We start from the raw sequence: 15,740 nt of genomic DNA, 5'->3' as shown, positions 1-15,740 counted from the left end.
ATTTTTCCAGTAAACTGGCTTGTTCCAAGGAGAAATAAAAACAGAAACAGCCCCAGGTTTGACTAACAATAAATATGTCAGCACAATAGGACACAATCTTGGTATGTGAATGGAGGGCGGAGGGTCAGTCCTACCACAGGTAAACTTCAGCAACAGAGGCATCTTGCAGGCAAGGTAAATGTAGACATGAATCAGTGTTCAGAAGGAAGGGCAAAACTAATTATTGGCTGCATAAAGGGGTCAGGCCAAGGAGCCTTTGACAAAAAAACTTAAGAAATGTTAAAATCCTGAAATCTACTGGATATTTTATACTATGTCTAGTATTCTGTGATCACTTGCAAGGATAGAATCAGGAAGATGATGCTTTGGTGGATTTTAATCTTCAATTTTTCAGCTAAACAGGGTTGATAAACATTCATTGTAAGAAGGTCACCTATTCTACAGCAGAAACCCTTTGGCTGTTTCTAAAAGAAAACTAGAGACCTGGAAGTTTAAAAGAATCAATTTAACCTTGTATATTGAACAACTGAATGTAGAGCTATTTACATAGTTCACCTTTCCAAGAAATAAACCCCACTTTATTTCTCCCATGAGGCTGGAATTTCAGGAGAAGCGTATTCAAATTCACTGCTTCCAAATACCCAAAGTAGAATCTCTGTGTGATCAAAATTAAGTTCAAGTACCAGCAAAAAACAAGAGTTTGACTGCATACATTTAATGAGATGAATTACCTTCATAAATATTGCTAATGATCTTCCAAACAGGCTCACTCAGACATTTCAACAGACAGCTTAAACGCTTCCTTCACACAGTGAAAAGTCAGGGATGTTTTCCCACTATTATTTCAGAGTGAACAAGAATGGAATGGAAGGCTGTATGCTCCATTAAAAAATGAATCCATAAACGAAATGCAGGTTGTACTAAGGTGAAAACGAGAGCAATTTCTAAGACCAAAGAGACAAAGGCATTAGGATGGCCTGAACATTTCTGTATTAGCAAAGGCTAGTCTTTGATATCAATCTATGGGTGAAATGCAATTGTTTAGACAGATTCTTCTCTCGATGTATATTTTAAACATTCCCAAAGATAACAAAGGCTTTATCTCTGAAATTCTAAAGTTGAGCAGGGTGAGTCTTTAGACTGTCCGACCATTTCAATTATGATTTGCAAGACAGACATGAGAAAGTATCCACAGTGTTTGCGGGGGGTAGGGGAAGGGTAGAGAGCAGCTCTGAATCGATGTCATTAGCCCCCAGATTGCTTGGAAATCAATCAGACAAATTTCACTTTGCTCTTAAATACCAGTCCCCACAGCCTACCCAACGAGCTCAGCATAATAAATCAACAGATGAAGAAAATCACTAAAAGAAACAATGGTGGTACTATAATTAACTTTTTCTTTTTATTTACACCACAAGAATAACAGGTTGTCATAATGTGGTACAAAATACTGGACTCCTAATAAGGTTGAAATAGAAGTCGGTACTGTCAGAGAAAGACACCATTGGCCAGTGAAAAATAAACCAAAAACAAAAACTAGAATGAGAAAACAAAAAAAAAACAAACTAAATTTTCCAACTCCACCGAGCGAAGGAAAGGACCATCAGAAAAGTTCAGCACTTAAAGTCGGGTCCAAATGATAAGAGTGAAATTGTGTCTAAATTACAGAATAAACTGGTAGCTGCTACCAATGGTGAGACCATACTGAGCATGTATAGGTATAAAGTAGAATATAATATAGTTACAACATTTGATACTACATATCTGTAATAAGCTCTTGGGTGAATAATGTTTCGACCCCCCTGCCCTTTATATATATATATTATATATATATAAGTTTGTCATCCTCATAAATTGGAAAATAGCGCCTCCACTATGGAGCACACAAAAAAAGTTAGATTTATTTTCTTTCAATAGGATACTTTTTAATCAATATCAAAGACAAAGTGAAGCTGGACTGAGAACAAGCTCAGCTTCATAACAATGAAGAAACATTTTTTTTTCCTTTCGATGCAAAGTATATTTTTAAACCACAGTGCTTGCACAGTACACGACTGCTTATTTTAAAGTGAAATCTATCAATACATCATCTAAAAGTAATTAAAAAAGTTAACACAGCTGTGCTGAAAGGTTAACTCTTTAAAGTCCATGTCATTTTTCATCCGAACGAACTATTACAATCGCTGACAAAGGGTGTGCCCACCTTACCCCCACTTAAAAGAAATTAAAAGGAAAAAAACCCAAAAAAACCCTCAAAAATCATTTTCAAAGACACAGGCAGTTTACTTTTTGTGTTCTGCGTAGTTTCCCTAAAACACTGTTTCCACATAAATACAATAAACTCTATTATTGGTATGTCACAAGTGCTAGATAAACTTTTTTTCTTAAAATGACAAATGTTTAAGTAGTCCTTTTTCTTTTTTCTTACAATAAAAAGCAGATTTCTTAAGAATAATTTCAGTAAGACGCAAACTTTTTTTCCCCCACTCTCCTTCCATGTTTTGTTTGACAGAAAATGTTCCACCTCTGTATCTGCAGATGCTATGAGAGGAAAAAGAAACAGGTCTTTTTTTCTTTCCCAAAGCTGCCAAGTTTGGCGTGCAAAATCTGTATACAATATAAAGACATGCCAACCTTACAGACCATGCAACCTCAAGGTGTAGGAAACTTAAAAAAATATATTCATATATATTTATATATATATTTATATATATATCAATGCCCGTAAAACATGTGGGCCCAAGGTTTACAAAAGGAAGGATGGAATGAATACATGACTGTGACTAATAAAAAAAGGAATGTTTCGTATCGAAAACAACAACAACAACAACAACAAAATCTCAGCTGCTAGTACTGGGTACCGCGAAACTCAGACTTGTTTGTTTCAGACCATGAAGATATTCCTTCCTTCACAAACGGCTAAAAGAAAATCAAAATGGCAGGGCGGCCCTTGTTAAACAGACCCCACTGAACCCAGAGTGCCTAGAAATGGGGCCTATTTCCAAATGGGCCAGCTGGATTGTGAAGGGGCCACCCCAATGGCTTAGGAGCTGGACTGAGAAGCAGCTGCGGAGGTCTTTGCTGGTGGAGCTCAGGCACATCATGGAGGTTCAACACGCTTGGGCTCCAAAGGGTGGCTTTCTGAAAGGGAAACGGTGGCAGGTGGCCACTAGCTGCTTGAGCACATCCTACTAGCTGCTCCCGAGGGTGTCCACAGTGTTGCCCTCTAAGCACGAGGGCTTGCTCTGTGAGCGCGGCCGCCCAAGGTCAGGCAGGGCTCTGGCAACCTTTCCAAAGGTGGCAGAGAGGCAACTGGGTAAGGAAGGAGAGCGATTCATCCAAAGAGCAGTGGTCCCCACAATGAAGAGCTGGGGGAATCCCCCCCACCCCGTCACGTTTCGGCACCAGATATGGCCACACGTCGGGAGGGAGCGCTCGGCTTGAAAGGCCATTAAAAAAGAAAACCGTGACACGAGAAGGCCTTACCAATTTCTACCCTTCTGGAGCGGGTGACCAGTGAAAGATGACACGTCTCTAAAGGTCCTCGGACTGACAACAAAATTCTGCTAAATGAGTCGAACACACTGAATCTGAAAGTAACATGGCACCAGAAAGGCCCAGTTTTTCCCAAGTATCGCAAGCATGCAAGCCCACTCAGCTCGGCAAGCAACCGCTTTCACCGAAGGAAGAACGTGGAGCGGAGACTGATTTTCCTACTGTGATCAGTATCAGGCTGAATTACAGAGAATGATATGAGAAAGTCTCCAAGAAATGTGGGCTCTGCATATTTTCTACAGAACTGGGCAAAAATTTCATTGGCAGAAATCAAAGGATCCCACAGTGAATTGAAGTTTAGACCTATAGCAGCAAAGTCAGACATCTACAGAGAAATTTCATCTTTGTGCTCAACTCTTGCTGTTGTGGAAATGTTAGACCCAGTGAATTAGGAATTTACACGTTTTGGGGTTCGCGAAAACTCAATGCAAGTAGTGTCTATCTGAAAACACCGCCATACGGACCAAAAAACCAAAGCTCAACAATCACTTTGAAAATGGGTTTCAAATGGAAAGAAAACTTGACATCTATTCCTGCAAAATAAGTTATTGGTAAGTGACCCTGTCAGTTGTAACAAAAAGGCAATAAAAAGAATCCAAAAATAAAACGTAGAAAATAAAACAAAGGATTCTGTTCATTCAGATGAGGGCTCTGTACTATCCTACTTTGTATTGGAAGGGTCTCTGTGTCCCTTAGGTCTGCTGAAGTCACCTAGTGTAAAATTGAGCATCTGCTGCTGCCTTTTTAGAGAGGGCTCAAGCCATTGGTAGTAGGAAAAAACCTCAACAGGAAGAGGAGATAAACTATGGATCCCCTTTCAATGGTGATATTCTTATGAACCATTATCTCCCAAGGTCTTTGGGGAAAGAAAGATTGGCTTCTATCTTGACAATGGTATCTGGGGAAGAAGTTTTCAGATGATTTTTGTTAACGCTAGTTGCCCAATATTGTCTGGCAAGCCTTCCACAGTGCAGCTACAAAATGCCATATATAATCCTCATCACAATCTAAACGGAGGATATAATACATCACCCATTGTAATACTACTATGTTAAGGTAAGAAAACTCCTTACTTCTTTATATAGCTACTATAACAGAACATAGGAATTATACAATCATTGGTATCATTATACAAAAGAGACCATCAGATCCCCCTTTTCATTAAATGCTCACTTTCTGAAAATAAACTCTGACAAACTGCAACAGTTCTTTACGCCTGCAGAAAGCTGTTCACTGTACAAAAAAGAAACTAATAAAAAACTTAAAAAAGTTTAAAAAAATGTACAAGCAAAAATTAAGGAAGGAAAGGGGGGTTTAGATCATATTGCCATTCAGGAAAAAAGAACTGTCAAATGGAAAATAAATGTATAATTCACAGAAACAAGGTTTGCTCAGGATCTTTCTGGTGAAGTATCAATACAAAAAAAAAAATCAACTGCAAATTTATATTCCTTGCTATAAAAACTCATTTGTGTGTGAGGAAGTTTCCATTAGAAAAGAAATCAAACTAGAAACTTTAAATTAAAATACATACTTCTAGGGTAGTTGCCCAGTGGCTAATGTGTTGGCGATCTGAAAGCTTTCCAATCCATAGTTCAAAAATACTCTCAAGTTTCCAACTAGATCCCCCTCCAAAAACACCTTTACATTCCAATTCTCAAATAAGTCACTCACTAGGGACCTCTCAATGGTTACTTTTACAGTCTGCATTTATTATATATATTTTTCTATAAATGCATTATAAATATTTTATCAAGATTTCATAAGAATCAAGTTTCTAAGCTTGGAATACATTTGGAATATACATTATACATATATATATATTTATACCTAAAATTTAAGCAATACCTCATGCTAATTGCTTTTAATAAAAAGCATTCCAATCTTAAAACTGCAAGTGTGCCTATTACATGCTTCAACAACCAAATTGATAGGTTCAACTGCTATATAACGTAGGAGAGAAAACACTTTAGAGTTGTCTTAAATTTGCTGAACTTCAAACACCCAACAGTATTTGCCACTTTGTTGGCAACTACCTCCATTTTTTTTGTCAAACAGCAATAAAACAAAATGGAAAAATCCAAACTCGGAGACGACTTTGGAGAAGCTCCAGCCGGCGCCTGCTTTCATTGATCATGGCAGCACAAGCCGAAGACTCTTCCTTGCTGATGGCAGTTCTTGGCTTCACCAGCCCAGGGAAAATCTTTCCCAAACTCCTGCTGTTTATTTTTTCTTAAGGCATTGTTCCTCAAACTCCAGAAAAAACAGCCCCGTGGAATCCATCAGATCATTAAAAAAAAGGCACAAACTCTCAACCTCAGATGGCTTTGAGAAACTAAAGCCGACTCTTCTCGGGCTATCTTTTATTTTCTTCTATAAAAAAAGATTAGTCTTCTTTTCCCCTCTCCCCATTAAAAATACACCATTGTACATTGTCATGGTTTCAAAGAGAACGTCTGTGACCCACAGGCTGGGTGAGAGCCATAAAAACAGAAAAAAGAAAAGAAAAACCCAACGAACACGCTACAAGATGAGTCGAGTGGTTCAAACGGAGATTGTGGAATTGTGGGTAATCAAACTTTAAGCACCAGTTTTAATCAAGTTTGTTTTTGTGTTATTAGATCTTTGATTTTCCTTTTTCTTTTCTGTTTGTTTTTGTAAAATTTGGCAACTCTGCCAAAGACTTCACTCTCTCCTTATGGTGTCCCATTTGGGGACAGCTAAGAGTGCTCAGCTTTTCATGTTCGTCTTATGAGATTTTGCTCTTCACCACCATTTGTTTCATTTTATATGTTATATACTGTGTGTGTGTGTGTGTGTGTGTGTGTTTGTGTGTATGTGTGTGTTTGCAGAAAGACTTTTCCATTTGCGTTGTTTTACACCTGGTTGTCCTTTTGTATTCTGGAAGAACACCATGACAGGACGCAGGAGTAACATGAGAAATTTTCTTGGCAGAACTCCAAGACAAAGACGAACAAACAAGAGAACGGCAGCTTCAAGATGGATGCTACAGGGGTGGCTCCTCCTCCATTGGTTCTTCATCGGGTCTGCAAGTGGTTTCCCAAAGATGGGAGACAGAAAGCCATTTGGAAAGGAGGGGGTGGAGGGAAGAGAGAAGGATGAAGGGGAAAGCAGTAAAAGGAGAGAAACATGATACAAATTTGGGTTACAGGAAATACATTGGGAACAGTCATTTTACACATTTCTCTTTCCTGATCAAACATATTTTGATGAAATAGCTACCACCCAAATCGCTCACCCTCCTCTCTTCCTTCCCTCTCCCTCCTGCACTGCTCGGAACTAAGTCAATCTGTTAGGGATTAAACTTTCTTCCAAATATTTCTAAGGGTTTGTCACAACTGGAAATAGTTAGCCAGGCCTGCCTCTGTTTTCTAAGATATCGAAGTTGTTACCCCACAGAGCAACCACCCTTTCCAGGCAGATATTAGCTGTTTCGGCCTGGAGACGCTACAGCGCTCACTCAACTATGATGGGAAAAGTATTGCTTGCACTGATGAAATTGGCCTCACTAGGATGAAACTGAGTGACCGTCACAAGACAAAGGCACTGGATCCACTGCAGAAATAGTTATCTTGAAAATCTCTTAGATATAATTCCAATAACAAAGAAAATGGAGAAAGGATTTAGGTGGTAATGCTGTCTTCCACTGCTCCGAAGGGTTGACGCACAGCCTAGTTGCTTTCAGCTAATATACAGCATGGTGCTACTGGGGGCATCCTTCTAAAGCTTACTAAGGTGAATAAAGTTGGAGGAAAATGGAGGCACTCACCTCTTTTCAGCTTGCTTAACACCGACTGACAGCGAGGCCATAGCAGTTACAGTCTCAGCCTCTTCATTCTCACATTTCTGAGCCTCAATTAGGGAATATCCCACTGTTGAGGAAAAGCGCTGCAGTGAACGCCAGTACTTGCCTAGAAGACACACAACCACAACAAGAAAACACAGTCAGGTCTGATTCTTCACTTTCACAATTTCTCTCTTACTGATGCCTGGCTAGGACAGACTGCCTCCCTTAGGCCATTACTTCTTCAAGCAAGTCCTCAATTTGAGATGATCAGATTCCCATTTTAAAAATCAGTATGGAAACACTAGTAGTATTAGTGTTTATTAAGTGCCTGCTGCATGCACTAAGCACTGGGAAAAACTGCACAGGTGGAAATTGCAAGGTGAGAAGCAATGCTATCTATTGGATAGAGCTTGGGCTTGGGAGTCAGAAGGACCTGTGTTCTAATCCAGGTTCTGCCACTTGCCTGTTGTTTGACCTTGGACAAGTCACTTAACTTCTCTGTGCCTCAGTTCCCTCATCTGTAAATGAGGATTAAAGTTATAAGCCTCATATGGGGCAGGGATTGTGTCCAACCTGAATAGCTTGTATTTAGTACAGTGCCTGACACAAAGTAAACACTTAATAAATACCATTAAAAAAACAGACAAGGTCCTTGTCCCTCAGGAGGCTCACAACCATTAACTGCCCCCCCAAAAAACACCCAACAATGCCCCCCTGCCAAAAAAAACCTGTTGTTTGAATGAATGGTAATTTACCTGTTAATCCCCAACCCTATAAGTCATGTCTCAAATTGTTTCAGGATACAGAGATATAAATAAAAGAAAAAACATATTTTAAAAGTGTAAGGTTCTGAGACTAGTTCCTGTTTTCATCATAACTTTCCCCAAAGTGTGTAAAAAATAACCAAAAAAAGGAATGAGAAAGGAGAAAACAGTTTCTATACCCTTAAGGCTAGAGCTTATTGTGACAAATCCAAAACGTCCAAGAGATGGCAGGAGATACTAAGGAACTGCGAGTAAAAAATTGGCATTGAACTAGCAAAACTTAAACGAACAATCAATAGTACTTATTTAGGGCTTGTTCTGCACAGAGTGCTGCACAAAGTGCTTGGGAAAGTACAATACACTTTGTAGACAGGATTTAACAGGGACATGACTGGTGTGGAGAGGAGGGGGCATCTTGGACTATTTTCAGAATTAAGGGATTTATCCCCTTAAATTAACTGGGCTATTCTGAAATGCAAACTCATGGCTAATAATAATTGTGGTATTTATTAAGTGCTTACTATGTACCAGGCACTGTACTAAGCACTGGGATAAAAGCAAATCGGGTTGGATACAGTCCCTGTCCCACGTGGGCCTCACAGCATCAATCCCCATTTTACAGATGAGGTAACTGAGGCACAAAGAAGTGAAGTGACTTGCCCAAGGCCATGCAGCGGATAAGTGGTGGAGCCTGGATTAGAACTCATGACCTTTTGATCCCAGGCCTGTGCTTTATCCACTATGCCATGAAATTAGAGTTAGGTAATACAGCTTTTGGGGGCAGAGAAGAGGAAAGAGAGGGTGAAGAGTTGTTCCCCTACTGCTTCACTCAGGCATTCAGTATTACCCCCTAAGCACTTAGGTCCTCCCCACCTCCCTGCACACCTACAGATGCTTGCATTCAGTTGCTTCCCTTACCTGTAATTTATCTTCATGTCTATCTCCCTCATTAGACTGCACGCTTCCTGTGGGCAGGGATCATGTCCACCAACTGTATTGGATTCTCCCAAGTGCTTATAGTGCACAAAGTAAGCACTCAATAAATACTGTTGATTGACTGATTGAGTGATTGGAGAAGGAGGAGGGGTAGAAAAATGAACTACTTCTAGGGTATAATATTTCATCAAGTAGCTGCTAAACATTTAAAGTCCTCTAGTTTTTCCATGTAGTGGAATCTTACACCAGGAAGTACGGCATTCTTTTAGTCATCCCTCTTGAAAATTAATGTGTATATATATGATATGGAGCGTTTAATGAAGAATGGAATTAGAAATCTATAACCAGAAAGGTCAATCAGAAGGCATGATTCCATCTTGCCCTCCCTAAACAAGGCTAATAATCATTATTATTATGATGATATTTGTTAAATATTTACTATGTATTCTAAGCATTGGGGGAGATCCAAGTTAACAGGTAGGACATGGGGCTCTCCTATACGGGGCTCACAGTCTAAATAGTAGGGAATACAGGCCAATTGCGCTCTCATTTTACCGATGAGGAAACAAACACAGAGATGGAAAGTGAATTGCCCAAGATCATGCAGTGGACAACTGGCTGAGTCTGGATTAGAACTCAGGTCCTCTGAATCCCAGGCCTGTGCTCTTTCCACTATACCACAATGCTTCACAGTTTCACCTCAGGACACAGGAGCTCACAACAGTGATGGTGCGAGCGGAGCGGGTGGAATTACGACTTTTAGAAAATCTAACCTTGACCCCTTTAATCCACTGCAGCCATATAGCAGTGCCAAACTTCTGTCTTTTCGCTAGAACACCTTGGTTCCTCACCTAATTACTCGGTTGCAATATATTTCATACTTAATACCTACATACCTTCTTCATCCATTCTTCAGTTGTCCTTTCCACCTTTCCCTACACACATCACTACCATCATCTACTCCTCATTTCTCACTCCCTTCCTGATCGATCAATCCATCAATGGTATTTATTGAGAGCTTACTATGTGCAGAGCACTGTTCTAAGCACTTCGGAGAGTACAACAAAAATAACAGAAACATTCCCTGACCATAATGAGCTTACAGTCTAGGGTCTACAGTCCTGATCCCACCTTCTGCTCTCCCTTGGCCTCTTCTCACTCTATTTCCAGCCCAAATATCAATGTAATGAACTTACAATGCAGTGAATTTACTTTTGAAAATGAAAAAGTGTGATTGCGAGTGACTACACTTCCAGACCTGTATCTGCAACTGAGAACTTTCTGTTTTTGAACCACAAGCTTTGAGAAAAAAAGACCATATCTTGGCTAAACTTGACCTAGTGTTAGATCAGGGCCAGGAAGGTTATGAAAAGGCACTGCATGGTTTTTAAGTAGGGGAAAAGTAATAACTATCCAGCTTTTGCACCATGAGATTGAAAGTGGGGCCACTTGACTGTATAACCCCAACCTAGGACTGAACGAGATTCCCAAGCCAAGTAATGACCAAAATTCGAATTTAATCGGTACTACAATTAGAAAACACAGCAACAGAAAACTGCAAAAGTTGAGGTTTATTAGGTAATAGTTAAAGTCACTGAGATTCACAGCTGCAAGGGCCAACCCTGAGGTCTGAATACTAGAAATCAGGTACCATGTGCTGTGCCATGCAGCTCCTCACTAGCTTTCCTTGAAGAAATGGATGAAAAAGGGCCTAGTCTAAAATAATCCCTAAATTATCTCACCCTATCCTTTCCTTTTACGCCAGGTATAGCATGTTCTGAAATTCCACATGGAAATCTTATACTGCAGTCTTAGCAAAGAGCTCATCTCCAAGCACCAAGCAGACCTGCACAAAAAATTACAAATCCCTGAATTCCTCTACACATATTCCTTAGGAGACCTGGCTCTGCCTCCATGGGTTGGGGGTTTTCATGCAGGGAATGTGTCTGTTATTAGTGTTGTGTTATACTCTCCCAAGAGCTTAGTACAGTGCTCTGCACACAGTAAGTGTTCAATAAATACGACTGATTGATTGATTGACTGATTAGTCAGTTTCCTCCCACAGTGTTCCAATGTCTTCTGGGAAGTGTTGGCAAAATAAGCTCAGGTTCCCTACCTACAACCCTTCCACAAGTCCTAATTCAAAAGGATTTTAAAGCACCCTGTTCAAGCTGTAGCCTTGCTCTCTACCATTTTTGCAAAAGTCAGCCTGCCAAGAGAGGAGTCACCTTGTCAGCATATTGCAACTGTTTGGACTCTGACTTTAAGATGGAACCACAAAGTGATAATCAAACCAACTTGGAGTAGATCTAAGTTGGATCTGTGCTTCTGACCCCATTCCCTCTCATCTCATGAAATCTCTCGCTCCATCCCTTCTCCCCTCCTTAACTTCCATCTTCAACCGCTCACTCTCCACTTGTTCCTTCCCCTCTGCCTTCAAACATGCCCATGTCTCTCCCATCCTAAAAAAACCCTCTCGACCCCATCTCCCTCCTACCATTCCTTTCCAAACTCTTTGAACGAGTTGTCTACAAGCTCTGCCTCGAATTCCTCAACACCAACTCTCTCCTCAACCCCCTCCAGTCTGGCTTCTGTCCCCTACATTCCACGGAAACTGCCCTCTCAAAGGTCACCAATGACCTCCTGCTTGCCAAATCCAACGGCTCATACTCTATCCTAATGCTCCTCGACCTCTCAGCTGCCTTCGACACTGTGGACCACCCCCTTCTCCTCAACACGCTATCCGACCTTGGCTTCACAGACTCCGTCCTCTCCTGGTTCTCCTCTTATCTCTCCGGTCATTCATTCTCAGTCTCTTTTGCAGGCTCCTCCTCCCCCTCCCATTACTCTCACTGTGGGGGTTCCCCAAGGTTCAGTTCTTGGTCCCCTTCTGTTCTCGATCTACACTCACTCCCTTGGTGACCTCATTCGCTCCCATGGCTTCAACTATCATCTCTACGCTGATGACACCCAGATCTACATCTCTGCCCCTGCTCTCTCCCCCTCCCTCCAGGCTCGCATCTCCTCCTGCCTTCAGGACATCTCTATCTGGATGTCTGCCCACCACCTAAAACTCAACATGTCCAAGACTGAACTCCTTGTCTTCCCTCCCAAACCCTGCCCTCTCCCTGACTTTCCCATCACTGTTGACTGAACTCCCATCCTTCCCGTCTCACAAGCCCGCAATCTTGGTGTCATCCTCGACTCCGCTCTCTCGTTCCCCCTCACATCCAAGCCTTCACCAAATCCTGCCGGTCTCAGCTCCGCAACATTGCCAAGATCCGCCCTTTCCTCTCATCCAAACCGCTACCCTGCTTGTTCAAGCTCTCATCCTATCCCATCTGGACTACTGCATCAGCCTTCTCTCTGATCTCCCATCCTCATATCTCTCCCCACTTCAATCCATACTTCATGCTGCTGCCCGGATTGTCTTTGTCCAGAAACGCTCCGGGCATGTTACTCCCCTCCTCAAAAATCTCCAGTGGCTACCAATCAACCTGCACATCAGGCAGAAACTCCTCACCCTCGGCTTCAAGGCTGTCCATCCCCTCGCCCCCTCCTACCTCACCTCCCTTCTCTCCTTCTACAGCCCAGCCTGCACCCTCCACTCCTCTGCCGCTAATCTCGTCACTGTGCCTCGTTCTCGCCTGTCCCGCCATCGACCCCCGGCCCACGTCATCCCCCGGGCCTGGAATGCCCTCCCTCTGTCCATCCGCCAAGCTAGCTCTCTTCCTCCCTTCAAGGCCCTACTGAGAGCTCACCTCCTCCAGGAGGCCTTCCTAGACTGAGCCCTTTCCTTCCTCTCCCCCTCGTCCCCCTCTCCACCCCCACTGTCTTACCTCCTTCCCTTCCCCACAGCACCTGTTATATGTATATATGTTTGTACATATTTATTACTCTATTTATTTTACTTGTACATATCTAGTCCATTTATTTTATTTTGTTAATATGTTTGGTTTTGTTCTCTGTCTCCCCCTTCTAGACTGTGAGCCCACTGTTGGGTAGGGACTGTCTCTATATGTTGCCAACTTGTACTTCCCAAGCGCTTAGTACAGTGCTCTGCACACATTAAGCGCTCAATAAATACGATTGATTGATTGATTGGGTCCAAATGGGCCTTGTGCAGTTTCTTTCAAGTAACTATTCCAGGGACCCAGGGATACAAGTGCCAAAGGGAATTTGCTGGGAAGAACTTGGAGCCAATATATACTCACTGTGGATTTCAATGACTTTTTCCATTGAGTGGACTGCGTTCTCATTTGATCTTTGTTGTAAAACCTTTTCTGGGAGAGGATCAAGCTGGGGAAACAGGAATATCACAAAGATTTTTAAGATCATTTCAACAAGTTGTTCTTGAGGAGCAGCTCTTCAATCACTTTTCTTTTCTAAATACATATGGTGATCTGTAGTGAAATTAATTAGTGCTTAACACTTGCTGCTTTGTATTATAAGCACACAACTCTTTAAACTGATACTGGATTTATTATCATTCCTCTTTTAATTTCTTTTGGATTACAGTAACAGTCTAGAGATGGAAAATCATACGAAGAAATCCCTATATAAATACACACTAAAAACAGAAACTATATGCTACTATATTTAACCAAGGGAATGAAAAGAAAAAAAAATAGATAACATCATCACATGTCAATTAAGATCACGTTGAGCACTTCCACCTGACTGTTTGGGGAAAAGCCTTAAAAGTCTGTTACGATGGAATGTCACAAATGATTTTCTATCTGCCTTCTTTCAGAGGTTTCATAAATAATGTACTATTGGCACAAACTATTTCACCAGACCAGAAAGTAACTAATTTAATTCTTTAATTTAACAAAGTGATTGCTCCAATAAATAACTGGACAATTTAATGTTTCAGACACTGGGAAACTTTTCTCCTCCTTGTCATCTCTTTAGTTAACTACAAACTGGGATGAGACCTCATCATCAGTGTCATAAAGGTAACTCAGGACAAGCTATTTTTTAAAAACACAGATTAAGAATCTGAGACAGGTACAGGAAAATGAGCTGTTTTTATTGAGCTGCAATCCATGATCTACAATTAAACTATGAACAAAGGGGTAACACAAGTACAGGGACAACTACTGTGCTTACACACTGAAAATTCATAGCAATTACACAATAGTCAAGTCACATTTCCTCAGGGAAAAAACCCCCACCAAAGTCCTCTTTAAAAAGTTATTGTCTGTCAAGGTTTCTGTTTTCAATTTTCAAACTAGAAAACAAAAATTTAAAATGCTATAAACCAGATAAAACAAATTGAGCTATAGCTCATTTATTTAGCTGTTTGCAATAATTTTCACTTTCATAGTATCACAGTTTAGAGAAGATCAGATACTTTGCATCCTCTTATAAATTCTTTTTGGCCTTATATAAACACTCTTGTGAAAATAAGGCATGTTTAGTTCTATATCATTTAAAAGAATTTGAAATAAATCCTCTGTGACCCATCCAAGCCTACACAAAATACAAGAACACCATGATAAGAACATCCAAATCCAGTTTCAGGTACAACAGCTTTGCTTGCTCCCTTAAAACAGGAAATGTGGATGTCCTGTTTTAAGAAATAGTTTAAGAAATAGTTGACACAATATCTTTCATAGCAGACCTCAGACATCCACAGCAACAAATAAGACTCCCTGTCATTAAGATAAAATATCCATCTCCCATTTTTAGCCTCAGCCTGTCAGTGCATAACAAGTCCCTGTTCCGGGGAATGACTATTAAGGCCTTCAGGAACTATAATTTTTGTGTGTATGGACCAACAAAATTCCACAAGACTTGCTCCATTGGTTTTCTACTCAGCGTGCTCCAAAGTGGAGAGGGGATGGAGGGAGGGGGCAGGGGGAGTGCAAACTATATAAAGAATTTGAGGCGGGGAAAAAAAAAGCTAAACTCCTTCTTGATTACATTTCCTTCTGTTTTCTGGAATACATTTTCCTCTTGTTAGATAAAAAGACAGCCCAAACTGTTCACTGTAAAGGAATTCAAAACTTTCAAAATGAGAAGCATGCCTTGCATATGCCAACCCTGGAAAGGTTGATCTATTTAACTCCAGTGTCATAGGGACAGGAAAGAAGAAAGCATGTAGGAAGAAAGTCAAGTTAGCAAAGTAAAATGCTTTAGAAAAACATAATTTTTGTTTTTATTAATTGTGCAGATGAACACCGGAGAAAAAGAAAGAGATGGGTTTTCAAACATGACACAGTTTTAGAGATAAGCAGTCTGAAGTCCAGATGTTAAATGACAGTGTGAAGTACCAGAAATCCAGTTTGCATCATACTTAGCTCCTTCAATTTCTACCCAAAGGGAATGAAGGAACAATTTGAATAATAAGAATTTCAAATAACCTTTCTCCAAGTACATTCACATTGTCATTTTGGGTTTGGGGAGTCAGGGAAATGAGGTTGCATCTATTTAAGGAACAAAATTTTAAAGATGAGAAATCCTTCCCCCATTGCCAAATGTAGAACAAATGTACTTCGGCAGAGGTGTTTGTTCAGACAAAGGAAAATGCGGCTACCAACACAAAAGTCTTCCTGACCAACTTGTCCTGCCAAAGCCAGGATCAGCAACATCTAGCTTTCAGCCTCTGGACAGTCACAAATGTGTATTAGACTGTTTTAAATGGACCTCTGCTCTTGATCAGGAAAGCAACT

The 15,740-nt window shown here is 40.8% G+C and overlaps 1 protein-coding gene across 6 annotated transcripts in view; it reads right to left on the bottom strand.

Moving 5' to 3' along the window:
- Nucleotides 1-810: 810 nt before the first annotated feature.
- HDAC4 (histone deacetylase 4) overlaps nt 811-15,740 on the bottom strand; it is a 510,642-nt gene continuing 495,712 nt past the window's right edge. For all 6 annotated transcript variants that reach the window (XM_038748724.1, XM_038748726.1, XM_038748725.1 and 3 more), the window contains 3 exons: nt 13,278-13,362; nt 7,346-7,487; nt 811-6,602 (listed from right to left, as the gene is read on the bottom strand). In XM_038748724.1, the coding sequence (XP_038604652.1) occupies nt 6,563-6,602; nt 7,346-7,487; nt 13,278-13,362 (267 nt within the window). In that variant the 3' untranslated portion in view covers nt 811-6,562. The remainder of the gene's footprint in view (nt 6,603-7,345; nt 7,488-13,277; nt 13,363-15,740) is intronic.

The sequence above is a fragment of the Tachyglossus aculeatus genome, chromosome 7 (genome assembly GCF_015852505.1).
Source record: "Tachyglossus aculeatus isolate mTacAcu1 chromosome 7, mTacAcu1.pri, whole genome shotgun sequence".
Taxonomy (NCBI): domain Eukaryota; kingdom Metazoa; phylum Chordata; class Mammalia; order Monotremata; family Tachyglossidae; genus Tachyglossus; species Tachyglossus aculeatus.
Note: the sequence above shows the minus strand (reverse complement) of the source record. Positions and strands in the feature narration are given on the sequence as shown.